The 26,853-nt window shown below is 39.8% G+C and overlaps 1 protein-coding gene across 1 annotated transcript; it reads right to left on the bottom strand.

The window, feature by feature from the left end:
* Positions 1-3,183: 3,183 nt before the first annotated feature.
* Positions 3,184-23,322, bottom strand: FKBP1A (FKBP prolyl isomerase 1A). Its single transcript, XM_036751612.1, has 5 exons — positions 22,943-23,322; positions 22,812-22,859; positions 8,459-8,571; positions 5,660-5,825; positions 3,184-4,311 (listed from the first exon to the last, which is right to left on the bottom strand). Exons 1-4 carry the CDS (start codon positions 22,977-22,979, stop codon positions 5,697-5,699), a joined length of 327 nt encoding a protein of 108 aa, XP_036607507.1. The 5' UTR covers positions 22,980-23,322; the 3' UTR covers positions 3,184-4,311; positions 5,660-5,696.
* Between the last annotated feature and the right edge of the window lie 3,531 nt (positions 23,323-26,853).

A 26,853-nucleotide genomic window follows, 5' to 3' on the forward strand; every position in this document is an offset into this window, starting at 1 on the left:
GCTTTACATATTTCTTCAAAAATTTTTAAAAAAGCCTGTAACATAAGTTATTTCTTATGGAATCTTCTTTCCTGTTCTTTGCATCTTGCAATTTTATGTTTGTTGATGACCAAGTTCACAATAAAATAGAAAATAAAAAACAAAACACATGAATGACCAATTTTCTAAGACTTGGAATTTTACAGTTGTAAAGGACTGTAGGATATGGAAGGAGACTTAGAAAATAAAAATCAGAGAGAGAAGGGCTTTAGATATTATGGATAAGAAAAGATTGTTGTTTGTCCTTCATTCAGGAAGCAGACCAATGACATCAGGAGGGTGATGTCTTGACTTGCAAATGAGTTGGACTTAAGTGAGGCCAGATGAAGCCTGGGAGGCTACATAGCTTACCAAAACTACATAGCTAGTTAGAGGCTGAGCTAGGTATTAGAACTAAAATCTGACTCCCATGCTTTCTACTAAACCACGGTTCAATAATAATGTTAAATATCAAAACTCCACTGAACACAATCTAAACATTGATGAGACTGTTGTCATTATGAGCACTAATCTGGTGTAGGAAACGATTCCACACTGATACTGAGACAGACATACAAACTGTTTTTTTGCAGAATATAACTCTACTCCAGTGATTCCAAGATCTTTGCCTGCCAGAGTAGTGCCATAAGTCTTGGGTAACTGTAGAGATATACCAGGAAGATAAGGCTCATCATAGACACTGGTAGCTTATTTTAATGATGATCTGCTATAAAAGACTTAGCTACTGATTAATATAATGATCCAAGAAATTCCAAAGCACTCATGATGAAAAATGCTATCCACTTCCAAAGAGAGAACTGATGAAGTCTGAGTGAAGACTTAAGTATAATTTTTTTCACTTGCTTTCATCATGAGTGCTTTGGAATTTCTTGGCAACATGACAAATATTTAATGTTTTGCATTATGTCACATATATAACTGACATATTGCTTGCTTTCTTAATGTGTGCAGGAGGGGCTAGAAGATTTTGGAAATCCAAATTTTTAAAAACATGTTTAAAAATATATATTTTAAAAATATTGGTTTCTAGACTTCCTAGTCACAACTGCATCCAGGGTAATACTGTCAGGACTGTTTAGGTCCACTTATTCTACTAGCTTTCCCCTTAAAATTTGACATTCCAACTCAATTGTTTAAGGTTGCGCTCCATTGCCTGAAATATTCTCTTCACCTCTCCAAATTACCCATAATTTTTACATTTGTACACATATTTTATCTCCTCCAGAAGTGTTAAACTCCTTTGTGGCTGACACCTTTTCATTCAGCCTTTGTAGCCTTACAAAGAGGGCACTACATTTAGCCCGTGCTTAATTCTTAGAACTGCTCGTGGGCTTGAGTGTTGATTGTACTTCTATGAGGTAGCAAAATGTACGTTCGGGCCACTCAGACTCGTGTTTTTGTCCTTCTTTTTCGAAGAGGACCATGGCATCAGAGAAATGATATGACTTGCACTTGACTTTGATTTGAGGGAGGGCTGTGCAAGGTCACTGGCCTTTCTCCTTCAGAACCATCTGGGTCCAGTGGCCTGATATTCATCAGGATGACTGCAGATGATCCAGGATACAATGGGAGACCATGGCCCTTTTAGGTTAAGGCCTTTTCAGGTACTCACTTATGGACAAATAATTTACTTTTGGACCTCAGTTTCCTTATCCACTAAATGGACTAGATGACCTCCACTATCCATTTAACTCTAAATGTTTGCTCCCATTCTGTTAGGTGAAATAACACCTGTTCTATAGTATTTTGTAAGCCTAAATACTTGCATTGGAGTTTAAAGCACTTAACTTTTTGGGGGGGGAATGAAATGCTCCTTGTATGAGTCAAAAATGTTTGCAGTGAAAAGAAACCCTTGGGTTTAGGTATGATTGTGATTATTGTGTGGGCCCTGAAGACTGAAATGAGGTTTTTTCCCTTAACACTATATGACTTGTCCACCATTCACAACCTAATAAACCTATGATAATGTAAAATTATATTACCTCCCTCAGGGGATTTTTATGAATTAGAATTGCACAAATTATAAATCCCCAAAGAACTAGGAGCTAAGACTTCACAATTTGATTTTTTTTTTAATAACCCAGTGAAACAGCAAAGGCTAGTGCATTTAATAGATTAAGAAACTGAGGTTCTCAAAGTGACTAGCTAAGGGATGTGGTAAACAGTATTCGGTCAGGTCTTCTGACTGCCCACCCAGTGTCTTCTACTGTATAACACTGTCCGCACAGATTTTTAACGTCAATCATCCACCTCAAGTCAAATCCAGCACTTATCAAGTATCTGACCTGCACAAAACCCTATGCTTGGTACTGATTACAAGTAGGGTGAAACATTTATGGGGGAAATGTTCCATTAATGCTTTCTTATTATTCTACTTCATTAAATTCCTTTACTATGAAAAATAGAAGATTTAATAATTCTAGCCTTTTAGCCATCTAGATTTCAGAATAATCACTTTTCTGTAGGATGGTGGAAAACCTTCAGAAGAATCAATAGACTGTCACAAACACCACGTATGCTACTGAAATTATGGAATGTAACTGCTCTTAAGTCAGATATTTGGACATCGTCCTCTTTACCCTTTCCCTCTTTTGAGGTCAGAATTCATAAAGAACCTAGATGAGATTGTTCTTATCTTGGGAAGCAATAGATTTGATTAGTATTTCATCATTTAATGTACTGCATACAACGTTTAGTGATCACAAAGTCCACAACCTCATGGAGTTTACAGTCCAGAATAGGTACAGTAAGTATGAGACAAATCTGTAAATTCCTAAAAAGGCAGCAAGTGAGGGAGAGGATTCACTTCTAGATGGGGAAGGATGAAGGGACTGCTTCACAGAGGTGGCCTCAGAGCTGGGCTTGAATGGTAAGAGGGTATTCCAAACATGGGCTAGCATCCCCTCACCAGGTAAAATAACTCAAGTGAGATTTTGGTGGTAGATAGGACCCAGAGGCAAACCTATTATAACCTCTCCAAAAAACCTCAGTGAAGACATTTCACTGCTGTCATCTCTTACTTGACTGCTGCTTGAGAGAATTGTCAAACCTCCCTCCCCCAGAGTTTCTGCTCTAGCATGGTAAGTTAGCGATGCACCAAATGGCAGGGAGGAAGAGTGTAAAAAAAATACCCAATACACAGAGTTGAGAAAAGCCAGCATAAAGCATTTTATTGCAATAATAAAACTTGAAACTCATATGTGGTGGAGGGAGAGTGGGTGGTGGCAGTTTCTCTTACCAAATCACTACACAGGACAGCAAAAGGGGGCAGGGAGTGGGAGTCGGAGAGAAGGAAGGTGGGGGTGGAGGGAGGGGTATCAGCAGTAGGGGAGCTGAGCATCAAAAACAGGAGATGTTGAAGCTGTGATGACCAGCATCAGTTTTTTTCTTTTTGTAGAGAACACGCAACGATTTCCTGTGACAATGACTGGGCTTTCATTGTGTTGAAAATTTCTACAAACAGCACCTTCAATTTAACAATCAATTCAAGTTCTTGGAATTTAGGTAGTTGTGGAGCTTTGATGGCTACTGGAGATTAAAAAAGTCCTCCAAATCCATTAGAAAACCACAAGATGGAAAAAAAAAGTCAGGCATCAACAAAGTAGATTTATATTGACCCGAGTTGTCCTGTAGATAAGACACCAAGTGGCGTGTCCAACACTGCATCGAAAATATCTGCTTTCAAAAGGCAGAGGTTAAGGGGGGGAGGGGAAGGAGGGTTGGGTGGTTGAAGCAGCTTCTCCTTCCCCACCTTCATTTTGGACAGGGTGACTGATATGCTCCAAGGAAATCATTCAACATGGAGAATATGTCAGCCCTCAATAGCTCCTCAATCTGCTATGGCTTTACAGCAGCAGCAAAAAAATTTTTTTTAATACATAATAGATAAATTTCATCCAAAAAAATAAAAGGGACAAAGATTTTCTCTGTCCAAATAATTCCTATTCTAAGGTTAACCCATCTGTGTGCTGTTAATGCTTGATCATACACTTAATCTTAAATCTATACCCAAAAGATTTCAATTTAAATCTAGACCCCAAAACAAAAACAAAAAGATGAATGACTTGACAAGTTGAGGTTTACGGTGTATAGTTTAGAGACAACACATGTACAAGGAGGAAGAGTTGGAAGCAAAGCCAAGTGATAACACATTCAATCGGGGTATATGTCTATACAATGAATGTAGTGGAATTATCAGGGAAAAGCTCCATACAAATTCATGTGCATTCTTCTTCTTGAAGCTAAGACTCTGGACTCCTCCATGTGTCCAATCTATTGGGAACAGAAAAGCCAGAGTCCCATCAATATAAAAAACATCAGTGTGAAGATAACAGGGAATAAATAACACTCTTCCCTAACAATGAGTTGGGAAAGTTAGAGGAACCCACAACCACCTGGCTTGGTCAGCTATTCACTGAGAAGTCAGGCAACCAACTGGCTCTTAGGTGAAGTCACAGAATCACAGGATGTCAGAGCTGGAAGTGACCTTTAAGACATCATTTAAGTCTAACTCCTTTTGATATAAAAGTTCCTGAAAAAGGTCTCGTAATCAGTTAATGATATGGCAGGAATTAGGAACTTAAATCTTTTGATTCTCAGACCATAGTTCTTTCCAGCATAGACTCATTAGCATAACATACACCTGCACAACTGTAGGTTACAAAGTAGTTTACTTTGCAAATTACTAAGTACTATCTTCAAGACATCGCTGTACAATAACTGGTCAGCAGGACAAGTTTCTTAGTTTCTTCTCATCTGATAGCTGAGGAAGCTGAAGCTCAAAGGCAGCCAGTGATTTGCCACGATTGGCCAGGAACTGGGATTTAGTCTTTGTCATAGTCACTTTCAAGATCAGAAAAGTACGTGCCTCCCCCGCCCCATCCCCCAAAGTAGCTCCAGCTAAAGGAAAAGACTTTCCATTACTTATGTCCCAACTCTCTAAGACCCTATGAATATGAAGGAGGGGTCAGATCAGGCAGAAATGTGGCAATACTCTGAGCTGGAAAGTTTCTTAGAGATCATCTACTTCAACTTCCCCATCTTAAGGATGAGGAAACTGAGGAGCAAAGAAAAGAACTCACCTTCCCAAGATCACACAGGTAGTAGTAAGTGGAATTTAATTTAAACTATCAGCTGAAAACAGTCCCTCCCCTTCAATGAACTTATTCTAGAAAAATCTAGGTTCAAATACAAAGTTCGTTCCATCACATCACATCTATAGTGGCTCATGCCACTACAGAAAGGAGAGGGTATATAATATACAAGTTATCTAATGTGGCTCAGGGAGGGAAATCCCTTTTTGTTAAGGAATAAACATTCAGAAGAAAATAAAAATAACAAATTACAATTAAAAAATAAGATTACAATTCCAAAAAAGTTAAAGGTCATATTTTTATCCAGGCATGTCATGCTGGATTAATTTTGCAGATCTAGTTTTGCTCAAGTCACTGACAAAAATCAGTTACAGATTAGTCATATGAACTACAAGTTTTATAGGAACTAGAAGTCAGGGAAGCTGACTGAATCAATTAGAGTAAAAAGCTTTAAGTCTGATAAGACATGGGAAATAAAAGCAGAAGAAAGAAGGTTAGTATCTCTAAATCAAACACATTTCACTTACTCAAGAAACAGGGAGCTAGGGGAAGAAACCATTCCTGTCATTCCAATTTTATAAGTTCCACATCAAAGATGAGAGTAGCATTTGGTGGAATGATGCCTGGGTGACCAGTGGAACCATAAGCATAGTCTGGAGAGATGGTCATTTTTGCTCTCTGGCCCACACTCATCTATGAAAAAAAGAAAGAACAAGTGTTATCACTGTGACCGTAGATAAATCAATCGCCTATTATGGACCTCGGTTTCTTCCTCTAAATAACAAAGAAGGCAGTCTAACTGCCTCTAATGCTCTCTTGTAATCCTAGAAATTCCAATAAACAGTACCTTAATGTGGAAAGTCTTGTTTAATGCTCGCTGAATGAATTAGTTCTATAAATACATCTAAAACAACTACTTATCTAAGAGAGACATCAGGACCTTCTGACCTATAGTTTTCAATGACTAGGCCTATGTGCTTTAGACACCTTGTGAGCAAAAATCTGGGCTACATCTTCCAAATTCCAGTGTGAAGTTAAATTAAGTATGCTATAGATTATTTTTAGGTGACCCAATGCCAGCACTTCCTTGTTTTCAGGATATATAAAATTTTGTATCTTCCTAGGCTGTTCTTTCTGGATTAAAGGGAACATCACTACAGAAAAGAGACTTTGTTACTACTTAAAAAGGTAACATGTAAATATCAGATTTTCTAATCACTTCTGTAATATACAGTTACAAATACAGGGTTTTTGCTGTGTTCAAGACCCAATGTCACCTTTTATGGCAATGAAAGGGCAAAGGCAGCAGATGCAAATTTGGGAAAAAAAAAAAACACCCTACCCAGCAGAGCCTGCAGAGCATACAACAGAACTATCATGCAGTGACTGGTCCGTCTCTACTTTGCTTGCTGGTCCCAATGATTTCTCATTTAGGCTACTTCTTTATGCTGAGTCGGTCTCTTGAAATTTCAGACATGGCTTTCACCACTGGCATGAAGCTTCTTCCTATAACCACAAGCCTGCCTGCTCAGTTACTTGATTCAGGACACCTACTTCCAATGCAATTTTGTAAACAGCTTCCCAGTGATTATCCTAGGACTAACTTGCCTACCTAACCTAGGTGGCATGGACATTAGCTATAAAATTCCCACCCCACTCCTAGCACGTTATCTCTATTCAAAGCCCTCTTAACCAAATGTAAGGATGAGTTAGACTGAAGCCTTATCTTCATAACAGTTACCAATTTATAACAAAGTCCTTGCTTTTGACAAGCTAAAATCTTACTCTAATCAGGAAAGGAGTAACAGGCATGAAATATCAAAAGCAGTGAGGCTCCTAAGAATCTTGATTAAGTAGAGATCTGAAGCTATCTTCTCCATTTAGCCTTGAAAAGACCCTGTGTAGAAGACTAATAAAATTATTAACTAGGATAGGTAAAGGCAATTGGAGTTGAAAGTGTGGCTTCATATCATGATCAGCCTTGTTCCTTTTTCTTCCTCTATCTCTCCTTTCGGAAGTAGAATCATAAAGAATTTTAGAGTTGGAAGGGATCTCAGCAGCAATCTAGTCCAATCCAAATGCAAAAGGACTCCCACTATAACATATCCAACAGGAAGTCTTCCAGCTTCTGCTTAAAGCCCTCCAGGGAGGAGGAACCCACCCTTCCCATTCCACTTTTGGATTGCTCTAATTATGAAGAAGTTTCTATACCAAGCCTAAATTTGTCTCTTGCAACTTCAATCCAATGATCTTAGGTCTGTCAGACCTTAGTTACAAAGGAGGAACAAAGCTGTATGTATAAGAAGAGATGACGAAAATTTTACGGATTACCATGAGGGGAAAAAAGTCACCAAGTGGATGGCCTTGTGTGTGATGATATATATGCCTGTCTACAGTTATCTAGACTCAGTCTACTGCCAGGGCTATACTTGAAGCCTTTACTCAATGGTAAAAATCTGCCAAAATTTTGCCTCCACTGGCAGAATCCAGGGTCATCTCTCTGCCATAAGAAATTAGAGAAGGATTTTATGGAGCATGACTAAAGTCAAATGAATAATTAAAAGAATTAAGGAAGGAAAGTTCGAGAAGGAAAACTGTGTAAGAGTCTCCCTAGATAGGACAGAAAAAGTGAATAATTTAAAGATTCTTCAAAGTTAAGCTCATTATACTTTGGTTCATCTATGATTTCACAGATGCAAATCACCATCCTTTTCTACCATTTCATCTTACATGATTCTTGGCAAAGGTTTCCTAAAAAACCTTCACACTGAGGATCTAGAACATTGTATTCTGAGATTAATTAGCAACATATTTTAGGAGAAATAGAGCTTTATGTATGTACTTGGAAAACAGAAATAAGATCCATGACAAAAGACTCCCCCAGTCTGTGAACTTTTGGCCCACAAAATGAAGTTAGACTAGATAAGCTCTGAAGTTCCTTCTAGTTCTAAAATTTTGAGCCTCTGACCTCCTCTCGTCCTGGCTAAATCTTCATTTCTTTGGGAAAGTAGATGTTAACTCTTTACTGAGTAAATGTGAACACTACTGTCTTAGACCATAGGTTACTAAAGTCAGATCAGGACTAATGCATCAAGAAAGCACACACAAAGATTCCTGAGGCTCATCAAAAGAAACATCCTAAATAAGACTGTGAGCTTGCTACTATCCAGTAGGGAGTCCCAGTACTGACAGGCAAAGACACTCTAGGGAAGGGAAAAGACTGACCAATGAAAGTTTTAAAAGGCAAGGCTTTCCACTGTGGTGATAGTCTTCAGAAGAATTAGGACATCGTATGTTCAGGAACAACATCAAGAACATAAACACACCTGGGCAACTCCTTCTTCCCAGCCTCGAATCACCTCTTGCTTGCCCATCACAAACTTGAAGGGTTTATTTCTGTCGCGAGAGGAGTCAAACTTTTTCCCATCTTCGAGCATCCCTAAAAAACAAGGCATTTATGTTATTTGAAAAATAGTGACCAAGAAATTCAAAAAGCACAATAGACAGGTTACTGCTCATTGGGTTCAAATTCTATTTCTGGTCTTATAGACTTGGGCAACACTTTCCCTCTGAACCTAAATTATTGTCTGCAATAGTAAAACATCATCTACTTTACAATGACTATATTCTGATAACCCCAGCTGCCTTCTTAATCTGGACCTTTTCCCACTGCTAAGTTCCTCCCAGAACCTCCATTTAGAGGAAGAGTTCAGGCCAGCCAATCTTCATTCCTTTCTCAGCCCTGCTTCTGACACTCCAGACATGCCCCCTGGCACTACCCTCCACCTTTTCACTTTCCTCTTATGTGTCGTTTTCAATGTAAGCTCCTCAAGGACAGGGGACAGGCTTTCTTTGTGATTGTATCCCTAGCACAGTGTCGGGCTAGTAAGCACTTAATAAACGCTTGTTGACTTGACTTGTTTTTATCACAGTCCTGAATACAGAACAGAAGCATATTAGAGGACTTTCCCCAGTATATTTCAGATTCTTCCCTGTGGTAATGTTATTGTGCCCCATCCTTCTACACAAGAGATTATAAAGTAAAGAGGAAGGACTGTCCATTCATTACTATATCTAGTAACTACTGTCCCTTCACTATTCACTTGGTCAGAAGGCTGATGATTTAAGTTTCAAGGAAGCAGTAAAAAATGCCTCTTCTGAAGTGACACTTGAACCAGGAGAACAGTTAGATTCTCTACCTGTGTGTATTTTCCACTCAGGAGACTTTTTACTACTATAGAGTTTACTGAACAAGCAATCCTTCCCACTTCCTTCACCATTCCAGGCTATTTCTTCACATAACAAGAAAGCCCATTTAGCACTGTGGGATAAGGCAAAGCAAAATGCAACCTAGACTTTCACCAACAGTACATTACGAAATGTAACAAAGCAACCTTTCTGAGGTTAAAATTCTTTTTGTGACTACTTCTTTAAATTTCTAGAACTTTTTGGGGAAAAGTAGGAACTAGCTCTGGGCTTATTTCAGAGAAACATTAAAACCTGTTTGGTGTGCTACTTCTCTTACTCATTTTATTTAGTGTGGCAAATGAACTTTTCTTGAAGATAGAAAAGATTAAGTGATAAACTCAGCTAGGGAGCATCTTGTAACAGAAAAAAAACACTAGACTTAAGAGTCAGAAAACCTGAGTTCAAATCCACCTGGATCCGTGACTAACCGAAAGACCTTAAAGTCACTTTCCTTCTTTAGGTCTCTTATCTTCAGCTGTAAAATGAGGGAGTTCACCTTCATCTCTCAGTCCCCAATAACTGTGAAACACTATGCAAATTATTATTGGGATCTTCTCCTCTAAAAGATTCTCAGGAACTCTGAAGTTCCTCGGCAATTATCACAAAGTATAATTGCCCTAAAGAAACAGAATTCAATTTCCAATTAGGGAGAACTCTGAGAAAAGAAATTAAAAAATAACAGAGTACAGAAGAAACTCAAGCAAAAGAAAAAAAAGCAAAACTTGCAACTTCTGGTACTAAAGGAAATCAACTTCTCTAGCATCTGGTGCTAGCTAATAGTCAGAGCAAACACTAGATTACTGAAAAAAATTCCCACTCTCAAAGAGATCATTAAAAAGGGGGCCAATGAGTCCTTCCCTACTCTAATTATCTTTGAATTATTAACATATTATACAGCTAATTTCTTTCAGGAAAAAACTACCATGGTTCTCTCAGATGACAGTATTTCTGAGAATGTTAAAGCAGATACTAATGTGCCTGTTAAACGTCATATCCTGTAATCAGGTGCCCAAAAGCACATGAGACCACCACAAATTATGTGTTGAGATACTACTACTACCACCACCATGACCATCTACCACTACCACAGAGACCACTATCATGCAGCTACTTCTAAAAAAAGGCGTAGAGGGAAAAAGTGTTAAAATCAATCTAGTGTTTTATCACAGTAGCCAGAAAGTCTGGACCTTAACAAAACAGGAGGTGGGGGAAGGGCCAGAGATGAGAATATGGTTGATTCTGCTAATGGAGTACTCGGAGTAATGGAAGGAAAAGATAAATACCAGCATCCCACAGGGAGCTCTGATCACTAAAGCCTGAGGCATGTGCAAATGCACAAGTAATGGAAGAACAGAAAAGAAAAAAAGTAAGTTCACCCAAAGTAAATTCATAGCCAGTGACTTGTAACTCAAAAACCAAATTAAATTAGCACATGAAGTCCCAAGGGTGGCCTATCTATTTACTAAGACTCACTATCACTTTTAGATAAAGAAACAAATAAAAGAATCCAGACATCTAAGAAGAGGGCATAGTATCAAATCTCTAGTCCTCTCACAAACAATGGATATACTCACCTATCTGAGGCACCATCTATTAATGGTTCCCAGTTGTATACCAAGAATGGGACTTGACACTCTTTGCCTTTTCTCATTTCTGTGTCAACAGAATCCAAATTAGCTGGATATTCTGTGTGGAATATGATTTAGGAAGTTTTGCCTGAATTCTTTGGGTTGAACCCAAGGAAATAGATGGTTAGATACCTAATATTTTAAAAGGTAGCAAATAGGGGTCTAATTAACAAACGTGGTCCAAGAACATGAATAAAAGTACATTATTAGTTTAGTTTTATCCTAAAGCAAACTATTCTACCCACTATGCAAGTCCATCACAATTAGCACCTGAATATAAATCTTAAGCCAGTACTCACAAAATAAAACACCCAGTCCTGCAAGGTGTTACAAGGAAAACAGAAGTGATGTCTCTTGTTCTTGAAAGTCTTACAACCTGAGACATGATAAAACTCAAATGGAAATATATCAGAATAAGTAACACATCTTATAACCAATTAAAGTTTAATAAAATACACTGAAAGTACTGTTTAAGAGCTATAAGGGAGTTGGAGATCACCTTTAAGGCCTCTTCCAGGCAAGACTTAGTCTAGGATTCAAGATTCTAGAATTTTACATCCTAAGGGCACTCTCAGCTCTAACATTCCATGAATTCAAGAACTGAGTATCTAAAACTTTGGTATATTTCTGGGTTTATTAATTCATTTAGCAGGTATTTATTGAGAATCTTGCCTGCAATGAGCAATGCGCACTTGAAGTTGTAGGAGAATTCAAAAAGTATGTCCCTTACCTTTAAGGAAGATAAGGAAAAAACATTCAAAGTTACAGCTCAAGAATTAAGTAGTAAGGAGGTAGAACCAAGATGGCAGAGTAAAGGCAAGGACCTGTCTGAGCACTTCCACATTCCCTGCCAAACAACTTTAAAATAATAGCTCAAAACTAATTCTGGAACAGTGGAACCAAAAGAAGGATGGGGTGAAACAATTTTCTAGTTCAAGATGACTTAGAAGGTCAAAAGGAAAGGTCTGTCTCACTGTGCGGAGTACGTAGTGCAGTCGAGCACAAGCTGTGCAGCAAGCCAGCAGCAGGCCTTGGGGGCGACTAAAACCACAGCAGGACAGCTTCTGGAGCTGTCGGCCCACATATGGTATGGGGATTGGATAACCAGTCAGAGGGAGACTACTGGCCCTGAGTGCTGCACTCCGTAGCCTTGCCTAGACACAGTTCTGGGTCGGAGTCCTAGCACTAGAGAGTACAGCTGCAGGGGAGCAGAGATCCTGGTCACTAGGGCAGAAAAAAGTGCTTGTGGTCTCTCACAGGTCAGGAGACCAGTGACCACACCTCTCCTTAGATCATACCACTTTGATAGAAATGAAACTTACAGACCCCCACATTAGTTCTGAAAACAGCAACACGAAAAACCCAAAGCTTGGGACTGTGTCCTTCTGCCATCCCAGGAGCACAGCTCAACTTTAACATAAAGTTAAAGGTCAAAAAATAGGCTGAAAAAATGAGCAAATAACAAAAAAAGAAACTGACTAGAGAAAGCTGCTTTGGTGACAGGAAGATCAAAACACAAACTCAGAAGACAACAAAGTCAAAATAGCTACATGCAAAGCCAAAGAAAAATGTGATTTGGTCTCAATCTTCCCTCCCCCCAGTTACTAGAGAGCTCAAAAAGGATTTAAAAAAATCAAAAAAGTAGAGGAAAAATTGGGAAAAGAAATGAGAGTGACGCAAGATAAAAAGCATCAACACCTTGGTAAAGGAGGCACCAAAAATACTAAGGAAAATAATGCCTTAAAAAAGAGAAAAGAATAGGTCAAAAAGAGGCACAAAAATCTACTGAAGAGCTCCTTAAAAAGCAGAATTGGCAAAATGGTAAAAAATGTACATAAATTCACTGAAGAAAAGAACACCTTAAAAAGCAGAATTGGCCGAAACGAAAAAGAAGTACAAAAACTCAATGGAGAAAACAATTTCTTAAAAGTTAGAATTGGTTAAGTGAAAGCTAATAACTCTATGAGACATCAAGAAACAATCAAACTAAAACCAAAAGAATGAAAAATAAATGAAAATGTGAAATATCTCATTTGAAAAACAACTTGGAAAACAGATTAAGGAGAGAGAATTTAAGAATTACTGGACTACTTGAAGGCCACGATCAAGAATTAAGTAATAAGTTAAAATTTCACAAGGTGGTATGAAAATGCAAAATAAGTGCTTCTACATTCATAGGAGATCAGTGGATATCAGTGGTCAAGGAGGTTCTTGTGAGGGGAAAAGAAACTTAAGCTAACTCTAAAATAAAAGCAAGGATTTGGATAGGTGTAAAGAGGAACGGAGGCATTTCATGCATATAAAGGAGATGGTATTTAAGCCATTAACAGGCAAGTCTAGCTGGAGTGCGAAATTACAAGAAAAATTTTGATTCATCAAATATATGCAGCAAAACTTTTTATAGAATTCTGTGAATCTTTTAAGTCCTCGTGGATTCCAAGTATTTGTTGATTGAAATGGAAGGAAATATAATAGGGGCTTCCAGCAATTGTTATCAAGCTACAAGTCAGGAATCCTTGTTCTAGAGTGCCTTTTAATAGACTAACCAGATGTAAGTTAATTCCATTTATCATTAGAGAAACCATATAGAGAAGGGAACAGCAAACGAAGCATTTACCAGTCACTGTTCTGACACCAATAACCACTGCAAGGGAAATTTTACCTACTCTTTGCTGAAACCACAATAAGAAAATTTATTAGCTGAATTGCGTGAACTTTTGCTTAATAAATCTGTTAATTTTGTGCTTTTAAAAAGACAATATAGAATCTCACAGTTTAAAGGACCCCCAGGCTATTTACCATAAAGCCTACCTGAAACATGAATACTGTTTATATTTCCATGTGATCATCCCTGGCTAATTTCTCTCCTTGAGGATCTCAAGTAATCCTTAGCTCTCTCTTTTTCAAGACCTTCAGTGACTCATTACTTACTTGGATAGTTTTAACTATTGAAGACATTGTTCACTCCTTCAACCATTTATTTGTGGCAGTTGCTAGAATGCTTTCCATCCTGGACACCATATTCTGGACGTGTGAATATTCTTCATAAAATATGGCACCCAAACACGATATTCTAGATGTAGCTATACAAGTGCAGAATATTAATTATATGCCTTACTGCTCTACACATTTCAAGTTTCTCTTTTTGACTACATTGTAAGCAACCTGACATCAAGGACTACTCCTGGTACTTCCATATCCTTTCACAGAGATCTTAGAAAAATCTTCAATATGCTGTAGATACTAAGTATATATATTTTGTTGGATTTTATTAAAAGAACTTCATTTTAAAAAAAGTGGTTGAGCATCATGTTTCCTTATATGGTTAGTGGAATTCTGGGAATGGTGAAGTTCACTCCTATTACATATAATCTAATGCTCAATGTAGAACTTCTATTTCTAAATCACAGAAGACTTAAAAGAGAAAAATAGGATTTTAGACCAAAAATGGAAACCAATCTAGGGAAAGAACAAAGGTCATAAACAGCAGTGTTAAAAGAGGCCCAAAGTTCTGTACCACCACTAAGCAGCTGATAGAAACCTGTTCTTGTTCTCTTCCAACTTTGGTTCAGCTGTTCTTTAGGGTGTCTACTGGTTGGGAAGACATTTTAATCATGCCCCCTGGGGAACGAATGGGAAGAGACTGGATATCTTTCTCTAAAACTGTAACCTCCTCTCTTCCCTATCACTTAGCTATGTTTCATGAGATACTGGGAAAGAGAAGAAACCAAAAGGAAGTGGGTTAACTAAGCCAGGATTTCACTTGAGGAAATGGTTACAAAGTGCTAGTGTTGCTCTGTTCGAACTGTACAGAAAAAAGATCTGCTCGGTAGATAGGACTAAGGAAAAAAAAAGGTGTTACTTAGAAAGGTAGTTTTCACTGGTATCATTAAATTTCATTTTCATCCCAGTACATGGAGAAATTTCCTCAAATTCCAACATAATCTCATTCATTTAAAAACAAATGTCTTTTGTTTTCTATTATGTTAAATTCCAGATATACTTCCCCTACATAGCAAGTGTTCATTCTCTCGCAAAAAAAATTTTTTTAAAGAAAAGCCTGCTTGCTTTTAAGAAAAAAAGATCATGCATGCATGCACACATGCAACCCCCCCCACAAAAAACCCCCACCACCACATTGGTTAACAATTTCCATATAATTGCTGCAGTTCTTATTATGTTTAAAAAAACGAGATGATTCATGACATGGGCTCAGTTGCTGATTTATCTTTTCACCAAACTGTTCATATAAACTGAAAAGTGAGGCAACTTTCTTCAGAGAACAAAACATGGAAAAACCCCAAACATGCTTACAACATGCTGTTCAATTATTCTGAATTAAGTGAGAGAAATGATTTCTGCATTTAAAAGAGAAAAATAAGGGTTTTTTTCTTACTTAAAACTGAAATGGCTGTACTAAAATCTATAGAGAGATTTCATAGTAAAAACTACCCTATCTGAAGAAAGGGAAAGGTTTTGGAGGTACTTGTAAATAAACAACTATAAGACAGATGTCTATACTATTTCTATCAGATTATCTTCTTTCCTTCTGTATATAATGTTCCTTTCTTTCTATGTGGCTTCTGGGTGATGATTAATGATTTGCACCTTCCCCTTAAATCCGAGGCCTTTGTAGCTTTATTGGTCTCTTATTGTTTCTTATTGTAGTTTTATTGGTCCCTCTTTGACTAAGTATTAAAACATGTAATGCTTAAAAGCACAATAATTGAAGCACCACTGCTTCCTCAAAGTAGAGGTGGCTTTCTGCATATTTTCTTATGTTTGCCTCAGAAGGCAGCATGATGTAGTTAGTAGAAATAACACTGCATTTGGAGTCAGAGGACATAGGCTCAAATTCTGGCTCTGTCACTCGTTAGGTATGTGACCCTTAGCAAGTCACAACCTTTTTGGGTTTTAGTTTCTCTTACTTGTAAAATGAAGGAGTTGGCTTAAATCTGTAAACTTTTTTACAGCTCTAAACTTATGGTCCCTTGGCATCTTCCTAAGTGCAAATCTGGCTGCAGGCACTCTGACCCTGGGCAAGTCACTTAACCCTGTTTGCCTCAGTTTCCTCATCTGTAAAGTGAGCTGGAGAAGGAACTGGCAAACCACTCCAGTATCCTTGCCAAGAAAACCCCAAATGGGCTCACAGAACATCAAATATGACTGAACAACAAAAGTGCTAAAAATGTAAATCATCATTCATATTAAAAATATAGCTATGTAACTTTTGGTGTTTTAACTCCATTAACACATTTTCCTTTCTGACAAAGATTAGTATCTGCATACTGTACTGCTAATGGAAAAAAAAAACCCTGCATATTTACAGGAAGCATTTGGAAAAAGACAACCTTGTCCTTAGCTTAGAGATCTGATAGCAAACATTATCTCAATAGTATTTGGCTCGGTTTCTAGGACTGCAGACAGTATATACTTGCCAGGTCTTTGCCACAGTTGGCAGTCTACACCAGAGGCCTATGACAGAACACGCAAGTTTGCCTAAAGCTCCCAGGCAAAGCATACCACCCCTAATTACTAGTACTAGAGAAGTAGGATGATCTAAAACATTTGCCCTCTGAATGAACCATTCTCCAATTTCTCAAACATTAAAATCATTTCCCAACTTGAAAAACACACACACAAGCCAAATATAAGGAGGTAGCTCTCAAGAATGAGCTGGAGGACAAAACATCATACCTTTGCTAAGATCATTTATTTTGAGAGGTATACATAGAGTATAGGTCACCTACTACAGCACAGAGATGTTCTAAGCCCCTAATTTATAATAGTTTCTGTAGGTACTGAAACAAGATGACACATGGCAAGCCTTTAAGGGACAGATATTCTTAATGCAAGATATTATCAACCTACTTTGTACCCTCAGAAGAGGCATCTAGACTTGCAATGGATATTTGAATCCAAGACTTGTGCTTTTAAACTGCAATTAAATTTCAATTATTTTAGGAGTTCTTTCCAATATCTAAGCTCTTTAACTGCTTCTCCCTCCTTATATCTTTCATTCACTTTGTGGCTTAAAAGTACCCTTACCAGGAACTAAACAAAGGAAGAAAAAAAGGTCAATAATAGTTAATCTTGCCACAATATTTTCTGGTCCCCTCCCACTCCCCACTAACATCTTAATCTTCCATGTGGCATGGAAGAGACCCAGAATTCTTGAAGGCCACACCAGTAGATCACAATCTCTAGACTGTTATGTGTATCACCTGGATGTCTGTCATCCAAGAACCAGCTTAGCTAAATTTGCATAGGCTCATCACTAGGTTGGCTACATTGTATAGAATTTTTCAGCTCAGTGACATTTGTGAAGACTATCTATGATGGTAGGAGGGGAAACTATCCACACTGATGAACTATGGACATAGCCACATAAAAACTTGAAGTATTTCAGTGGTTGCTCTGGTAAGTTTAGGTGGAAGAAAACTGCAGCTGGTGGCTAAAAGATATGGATTTTTTAAAAAAAAGCTTACCTATGATAATTCTATTTCTAAGGAAAATGAAAGAGAACTTTACCCCCAACAGTCATCTCTTTAAGTTGTGCACCACTACAAATCAACTACGTACATTTCAAATGTACATTATTTAACATCGTTTTCCATTCCAGACAAATGTTCGCCTTGACATACAAAGGGATATTGCAAGGTTACCATGTTATTTTATTCCATGTTAGTCAGATAAACAGAGACTAGAAATATTTTGTATGATCAAAACCAATATACATTTTAATGGGTAAACAAGTTTGATAATCTCCTTATGATAATATCAAAGCCAAAACAGAATAACCTTATTTTTTAAAAGTCTAGACCTATGATTTTATCTGTGAAGGGAACTCCTATTGTGATAATGTTGCAGACTGACAACCGTTCTGCGATTTATGGTCTTAAGAGAGTTGCTGGGAGCCCTGAGACTTGACTTGTCCATGATTACACAACCAGTATAATTGAAAGGCAATACTTAAACTCAAGTCTCAGTGGTTCCAGGACTGGACTTCTATCCATTTTGCCATAGTGATTGATTCTCTCCCTCACAGACGAGGAAAAGACTGGTTTCTTACCCAGATTAAACAACCAGGTTGGTATGGTAAAATATCTACCTCCAAGTCATGAAAAGCCAGGTTGGTATGGTAAAATATCTACCTCCAAGTCATGAAAAGCCAGGTTGGTATGGAAACCAGTAAAAAATTCTCCCCATTCCAATATAAGAACAATGCTACTTACAACCTACTGTGCTCCTGAATAAAACAAATCTTCTAAACTCAAGAAGTCTTAACCTTGGATCTGTGAACACGTTTTTAAAAAATACTTTCTTTTGTAATTTTACATATTTTGTGCATTTAAAAACATTCTGAGAATGGGTCCATAGGCCTCACTAGACTGACAAAAAAAGTTAAGAAGCTCTGCTCCAACAAAACTCTCATTATCTTCTCACTGAAAGCAATTAAAATATCAGCTAGAAATCTGCTACCTCACGGAAGAATGATAGAGACTAGTAACAGCAACACTGTGATTTAAGAATGCAATTACATGTAGACTAGCAAACTACTACTAGGATAGATGCCTCGGTTGATAGTTACCATTTGGAACTCACTAGACAAGATCTAATAAAACTGTTGATAGCCAAAGGAATACCTGAGGATCTGGGGTATAGAAGATTGGAGAACCACCCCCTCGCGCCCCGCCGCCCCACCCCTCCACGTCGAACTTTAGGTATAACAAAGATCGTTCCAAAATACCAGCCTGGGTGCAAGGGCTTTCTAGGTCCCAACTAGTTTTGTCAGAGTTCATAGCATCCCTTTTGCCACCCTCCTCCCTTCCCATCCGCAAAGCTAAGGTAGTATCTAACAATATCTGGCAACACTTTATGTAGACATTAACCAGATTCTAGCTCCAATTCTGGTATTGTCACTCTGGTCAAGTCACAACTTTTCTTACAGGTGAAAAAAAATCAGGAAACCTGGATTCTGGTTCCAGCTACAACACTAGCTCACCGTATGAACCTATCACCTCACCTTTATGGGCCTTAGTAATTTTTCACCAATTATGTTATGTGCTTGTGCTTGGATTTGAAGAACAGGGAAGGAGCAGAAAAACAAAGACAGTGTTATATAGGTGAAAGACAGGAAAAAAAGACAGTTGCATTTTCAGGGAATGACAGTGTTGCTAACAATTACCTCATATTCCACGTAATGCCATTAAGGCCATAGATTATCAAACCTAAACACCGAGGGAGGCAGAAATGTCAAAGGATCACAGATCTAGAGCTGAAAGGGATCTCAATGGCTCATCTAGTCCCATTCCCTTCTACAGATGAAGAAACTGAGGCCCAAGGAAATTAAGTGACTTGCCCAAGATTCCAAAGGCAGTAAGCATCCCAGGTAGGAATAGAACCTAGGTCTATATTCATAGCCAGTGCAAGTTAAAAGAATTTGCACTGCATAACAAATAGAAGATGCTTGCTTTATGAAATGATAAAAAAAATCCATCAACTCTATATTGCTCTCATAATGGCAGACTAGTTTTTGTGAACAAAAAGCACAATATGTCAGAACATGTTCAACTGTAAGGATTATAGACTCTTCTAATAGTGCAGATGGGGAGATAACCTATTTAGGGCTCAAGGCACTTAGTACATTATAGTTCCACCTCCTTCTAAACAAAATTGGAAATGCTTGTTCAGTCAGTAAGCATTTATTGTTTACCATGTGCCTGGCACTGTGCTATTCAGGGAAGCTACAATGTGTTTGGTTGATAAGTGGTTTTAACTCTCCCTCAGGGCACTTCAAAAAGAGGTTGAAGCAGCTTGAAACTATATTCAACATTTCACCCATTCTGTATTTTCCTTGAGGGACACGTAGATTCCCTGCCAGACATTATGTACAAGAACTTCATAGAGATTTCTTGTTCCAAGAAGGGTATATAAGAACATTTATAATCTCCATATCCCACCATAATTTCTGTACCACCAATGAATAACATAAAACTTTCACGTCAGACAGTAGTTTCCCCTACACCACCCTTCCACCCCCATCCTCAAGCTTAAAAAGACACAAATCTTAAACAGGTTATTCCTGTGAGGCTGGTGAATAACCATTGGAACAATGCCTGTTGAGAAAGCAAGAACAGCCTATTCTAGTGTGCATGAGGCAGAGATGGCTTATGACTGCTGTGTTTTTGTACAGCTTATCAAAAATGGAATAAAAAGAAAGCTTTTGTATTAGTGTACATACACACATCAGGGTCTTACTGCTGAGCAGTTTTGGTTTTTGTTCTGCGGACGTGGGGGTAAGTACAACCCAGTAGGAAAATACAGCTTCAAAGAAAAGACACAGTGGGCATCTGATGGTATTCTAAGTCTTATAGCAATCTGTTCTCTTGTGAAAATGCTACATACATGTAGTTCCATTTCAAATAAGGCCCTAAGTGAAATTTGGTTATACCCACATTTATGGTTCTTGTTATCCTGACAGCACAAACATCTTCCACTATATTCCTTATATCAATATTGACTTATAGGTCTAATAGACGGGACTTGGGACACAAGTCAATGGGTAAAAATGGCTGACATTATTTGACAGTGTGTTGTAGTGGAAAGATTACTGAACTGAAGCCAGGTGATCTAGATTCTAGTCATTTTGCCACTAATTTTCTGTACAATCTGAAGTAAAACACTTAATTCTCTAGGACCCACTTTTCTCATAAAAAAAAAGTTTGGCAAATGAACTCTAATATTCCTTTCACTCCTCAAATCTGGTGATTCTGCAATAGTTTCTTGGGAGTTGAAAAATTTTAATTTAGCACCACATATAGGACCAGTAAAAGTCTGGAATAGAAAGCACAAAATTTCCCTCACTGAGAATTTTTTTAAAATAGTTTCCTTTCAGATAGTCTTGTTAGGTTCTAGTTTTTTTTTTTTCCTTCCTCTAAAGCCCACTTCCAGGTAAAGAAAAACAGAAAAGGGAAACATTTCTCCATTCTTGTACCAGTCATTCCTTCCCTGCCCCCAAACAAATGGATCTGCTCAAAATCCTGGACAGGAGGAGGAAGAGCTTCCTCTATAAGAATTACTGTTATTGCCAACTATTTCCTGATAAGATGGGGGAGGATGCCCAATTATTCATATCTAAGTGACTGCAGCTACACCCATCCTGCTCTCCCTCTCAATCTGAGGAACTGAAATACTAGTATTTTCTTTCTGCCTCAAAAAATCAAATAGGAGCATAAAATAGTAAGGTTTGCTCACCAACCAGTTTAATTACTTCATATAGTGAAATCACTGTAGTATGACCCATCAACATTTTAAAAATCACATAATACAAATTATTTGGGCATAGTGGCTTGAACACTAGCTGATGAATTTCAGATAGTAAAGATTTGGAAGCAACAGTATAGGCACCAAAGGAGAGACCATCCCCACCAGGATTTAATCAAATGAGATTAGATAGACCATTAGAATGATCTTCTGATCTGACAGATGAAGTCTCCACCTACAGGGGCTGAGTGCCAAGTGGCTGTAGTTCAAACTCAGTGGTACAGTAAAATTTTGATTTGGTAACAGCAAAACAGAGAAACAAGGAGAAAGAGCAAATCCCATCTCACTTCCTCTGGAGGAAGCTAAACCATGACTAAAGAGGCTTGGATGGGAAAACACTTTAAGGGCCCCAAGGAAATAGACCCACCCATCACCGGAAAAGAACTCAAGCACTAAGACTTGGAAAGAGGCAGCTTGAGGCCCACTGACTGAGAGAGAACACTCCCCACAATCCTTATTTCTTCTGAAAGGGAGAACAGGGTGGTGGGGGGGAAGGGCAGTTAGCAATTAATTCAGGAACTGATGAAGGTAGCAAGGGAAAGGAGAGTTGCAAGACAATTTGCAAAATGGTCACTTTGGTATTTTTGAGACAACATTCTGAATCCTCATAGAGGATAAAGCACCTCTTATTAAAATTTCCCCATTAAAAGTTTTATTCTTTGCTGGGAAACCTTGCAATTCAATGGAGACTAAATGAGCACTCCAGAGAAGAATATGGCAGCACAGACAGATACAACCAGGCATGAAGACCTGGGGCTCGATTGGTGTAAAGGACACACCACTGACCCACTTAGATTGCACACCACATTTTATGATAGGAAGAGCCAAACCAGGCCAGGATCACCATATATGGGTCAGCACCATGGATGGAAAGGCAGCAGCGTTTCCAATGCGACGGAGAACTTAATTTTTCCCCCAAGTACTACCCAGTAGGAATCTTTCAGATGTACAAATGTTAATTGTTAACGGGTGGGTGGGCGCTGGTGGTGACAGAAAGCGCTTCCCCCTCCTGGGGGCCGTGCACAGGTGGAGACTAGATCTAAGGAAATATGTGGAGAAGAAAAAAAAAAACTAAACAGATCTCGACCTGCAAGGAGTCAGACATGAATGCCAGAATCCCCTCCGCGCTCTAAACTCCGGGGGCCCCCGATCCTCCAAACCCCAGACACCCCCAGCCCATAAATCTCGCCCACAAAGCCCCATTCCACCCCCACACGCATACCTCCTTTCCCCGCCCCTCCCACGGAGCCCCATCAGAGGCCCATTCATCCACCGTCTGCCCCAGGGACCCCGTTCCACCCCCACAGACCCCCCTCCCCTCGCCCGTAAACCTTTCTCCCAGGGCACTCCTGCCCCCCACCCCCAGGCTCCTCCCAGGCTCCCCGCACAGAGCCCCCTTCGCCCTCCCCCAGGCCCTCATCCACCTCCACACCTCTCCCTCCCTCGCAGGGCGCTGGGGGAGGGGGCCCGCACTCACCCGTGTAGTGCACCACGCAGGTCTGGCCGCGCTTGGGGAAGGTGCGCCCTGGGGAGACAGAGGGGACAGACATGGTGAGCGAGGGGCAGGCGGCGGGGGGAGGGGGGCCGGCCCTGGCCCGGGCTACTCACCGTCTCCGGGGGAGATGGTTTCCACCTGCACTCCCATCCCGGCCGGCCTTGAGCGGGTCGGGGGTCGCTGCTCCGCGGGGCGCGGACACGAGGCGAGGCGAGGAGGGAGCCTGGCGGGTCTAACGGCGGCCGCGGCCTCACGCGCGACTCCCGGCGGGCTGAGGGACAGACTGGCTCGCGCACCGGCCCAGGCGGCTTTTCACCACTACCCCTCCTTTGCCCCGCGCTGCACCCGCCTCGGAGCGCCAGCGCGCATGCGCGCCCCCGCCCTGCACGCCGCCACGCTGCCGCACCCTTCCACCCTCTCCCCTTCCTCCACCTCCGCCCAGAACGCCCTCCCAGGAGATGGGGTAGGGTGGGAGGAACTCTTGGAGAAGGCTAGAGCGCGTGTGCGCACTCTCCGACCACTGAGGGGCTCACGCAGACACCGGCGCGCGCGCACGTATGCACGCCGATGCTTCGGTAGCAACCGTCCGTACTGCACGCAGCGCCTCTCTGCGGCGACGGAGGGAAATGACCTATTTGTGACACATGTTCCCCCACTCTTGACTTTCCCCCATGGGGTCCGCCATCTTGGATCTCCTCTTAACTTGCCATTCTTTTGCTCAATGAGATGGACTGCTATGTCTTTTTTCATCAGGATGGGATAATTATTTTTCATAACCTCAAAGTTACTTTAAGCCTGTTTCTTTTTTCTTAAACTTTCCAAGTCACTCTAAATTTTACCCATAATACTATATTAATTATCACAGATCCAAAAGTGCATTTTACTGTATGAGTACATCATCTGTACACGCCTTGCAGAATCCCAGACTCCCAGTGTCCCGAGGGACTCTCAGTCATCTAATATAACCAGGATCTGAACGGGTCTCCCCATTACAACAGGAACAAATGCTCATCTAGTCACTACTTGAAGCCATTCAGTGATGGAGGGGTCTTCCTGAGGCTGCCTGGTCCATTTTTGGATACTTCTTGTTTTTAGGAAGTCCTTTCATGGGGTCAAAATCTACCTCTTTGTAACTCCCACCTATTGCTCCTCGTTTTTTCTGTCTTGGACCAAGCAGAACAGTTCTAATCCAGTAGTCTTTCAATTAGTTGGTCTGATCCTTCTGCTTATGTTCTTTTACCTCTTCTCCGGGTTAAATTTTTGCAACCAAAATCAATTCCTCACTGACAGAAAGCTGGTAATGAGCTTCTCCCACTTTAGCTCAACTGGTATTTTGGTGAAAGTTAGGCAGTTGGTCACTTGCCTTTCCTTGTAATCTTTCCACTAGGACAGGCTGCTCCAGAGCTTGTGTCTCACTAGCATAGCCTTCCATAGAATTTAGAACTTGAAAGTGAATTAGAAATCATTTAGTACAGTTCTTTCACTTTGCAAAAGTGAAGGAAAGAGACTTCCCTATGACTCCGCAGATTATAAGTGGCAGAGCCAGTAAATACTTAGTATGTCTTCTGAGTCCAAATCCAGTGCACTTTCCATTATAACAGAGTCATTTCCATGTCAAGAGGAGCACTGAAGAATTTAAATGGAGGAATTATCATCATCAAACATAATGATGGTAGGCCACCGAGGGAAGAACAAAAAATTGGCATAGAAACTCATAAAGGCTGTTAGCATAGTGTCTGGCATATAGTAAGTGCTTATTAAATATTTTATCTATCTAAGACATGAAGGGATTGCTATCTATGTATTAATGTTGTTGAAACACCACACTAATTAAATCACGAATCTTTTGAAGTAATGAAGATACTATAGATAACCTCTGCCTACATCTGCCTCTGTTGCTTCATTGAGGTATGGATGTGACCCTGAGTTCTCAAAGGCTCTACCAGTGGAGCATAATCTGTGGCAAGTCCTAATTCAGGTTCTGAGTGTGATTCTATCCAAAGATAAGAAAGCTTCACAGAGGGCATTCTGGGATTCTGCTATGTGTAGGCTAGAACAACGGGGTTGGGAGTAGAGTATTAGATTTGGGAGGACTTGCATTCACACCTAATTTCTGACATTTTCCGGCTATATGACCGTGAGTAAGTAATTTTTAACCTTAATTTAAGAATAACATAAGTTTCTTGAGGGCAGAAACCATTTTGTAAGTCTTTATATCTTCAGTTCTTAATGTTGTATTCTGGGATTACTTTGGCTGTCAAATGAGGGAGGAAGGGAAAAATACTGATTTCCTAATATATGCTAAGCACTGTGCTATGTACTTTACAGATATCTCATTTATTCCTCATGACAACCCCATGAGGTAGGGGCTATTATACTATATTGCTGTAGTTCTTCAGCTTTGTCTGACTCTTCATGACCGTATTTGGTTTTTTTTTGGGGGGGGGGGCAAAAACACTGGAGTGGTTTGCCATTTCCTTCTCCAGCTCATTTTACAGATGAGAGAACTGAGGCAGACAGTTAAGTGACTTGCCCAGGGTCACACAGCTAGTAAATGTCTGAGGCTGGATTTGAACTTGGGTCTTTGAACTGCCTTCCTAGTGCTCTATCCACTGTGCCATCTAGCAAGGGAGATGATATTCCCCATGTTACAATTGGGGAAACTGAGGCAAACAGGTTCCATAACTTGCTTAGTCACAGAGCTAGTAAATGTCCAAGTCCAGAGTTGAACCTGAATCTTCCTGACTCCAGGTACAGCGCTCTATCTACTGTGCCACCTAGCGGCCTCAACTATAAATATAAATCATTATTATCTCTTCTACTACTAAGGGCCTCAAAGTCACCCTTTCACCTTGATGTGGTAGCCTAAAGGAAATATTTTGGGCTCTTAAGCTTGGAAATGACTGCTTACTTGGTGAATGAAAACTGTGTTTTAGGAAGCTTAGTCTGGGAACAGCCTCTGTTAGCCCAGAGCTGGGTGCTTAGTAAATAAATAACCACTATTTTTAAAGCTCCTTCCTCTCCTGTGGCCAAGAATGCTAAACACTTATTTATTGTACTCAGAGATCACCTTTCTCCCTCCTTCTTCATAGCTCTGGGAATACTAAGGCTTCGCATGTGTATAAAGTTTACATCCGTTCATTTCTATTATCTTATTTGGTCTAGACAACCCACCCATTGAAGTATTATCTGCCACATTTAAAAATTAGGAAACTAGAGCCCAGAAACAGACAATGACTTCAGCGGAGTGCTAATAAGTAGCAGAGATGGAATGCAAACTCCAGTCTCCCATCCCCAGGCACCACCTTGCTTCTCAGTGAGTCTATTAAGTGAGTTAGGACTAGAAGGACCCTATCTTATCTAAACTTGGCATCTCCTGTCTGAGCCCAGCAGAATGGCCTTCTCACAGGAGTCACTTAATAAATGTAAATTGAACTAAAATGGGCTGCCTGAGGTCCTGTGTGACCTGGAGAGTTGGGGATGAACATAAAAAAAAAATTGTTACCTTAAGAACAACTATTAGCAAATGAAGTCCCATCTTCAGTTCAACGAAGCGATTGAAGAGGTGGAAGCTATGATTTAAAATTCAAATATATTGAAAATGACAATATCTTGGGAAAATTTAGAGGATTGCTATTGGATGTAAGGTGTTTTTCCAGAAAGTTTAAAAAACTCAGATATCTCACAAAGGTTTCCTATATTCACAGTGAGGTGTGACGTGCATCTACTCATAGGAAGAAATAATGAAAAGAAGCAGTCAGGTATAACGGGAAGAACACTCCCCTTTTTCCTAGCTTCCCTATTACTGTAGAGGACACCACCATCCTCCCAGTCACCCAGGCTTAAAACCTAGGTGTCATCCTCTCATACCTCATGTCCCCTCTGTTGCCAAGGTCTGTCAATTTTATCTTTGTGATATCTCTCACATCCATATTCTCTCCTTTGATGCCACCATGACACTGGTACAGACCCTTTTCACACATTCAGACTATTGCAATAGCCTTCTGGTTGGTCTGCCTGGACA

The sequence above is a fragment of the Trichosurus vulpecula genome, chromosome 3, assembly GCF_011100635.1.
Source record: "Trichosurus vulpecula isolate mTriVul1 chromosome 3, mTriVul1.pri, whole genome shotgun sequence".
Classification (NCBI taxonomy): Eukaryota; Metazoa; Chordata; class Mammalia; order Diprotodontia; family Phalangeridae; genus Trichosurus; species Trichosurus vulpecula.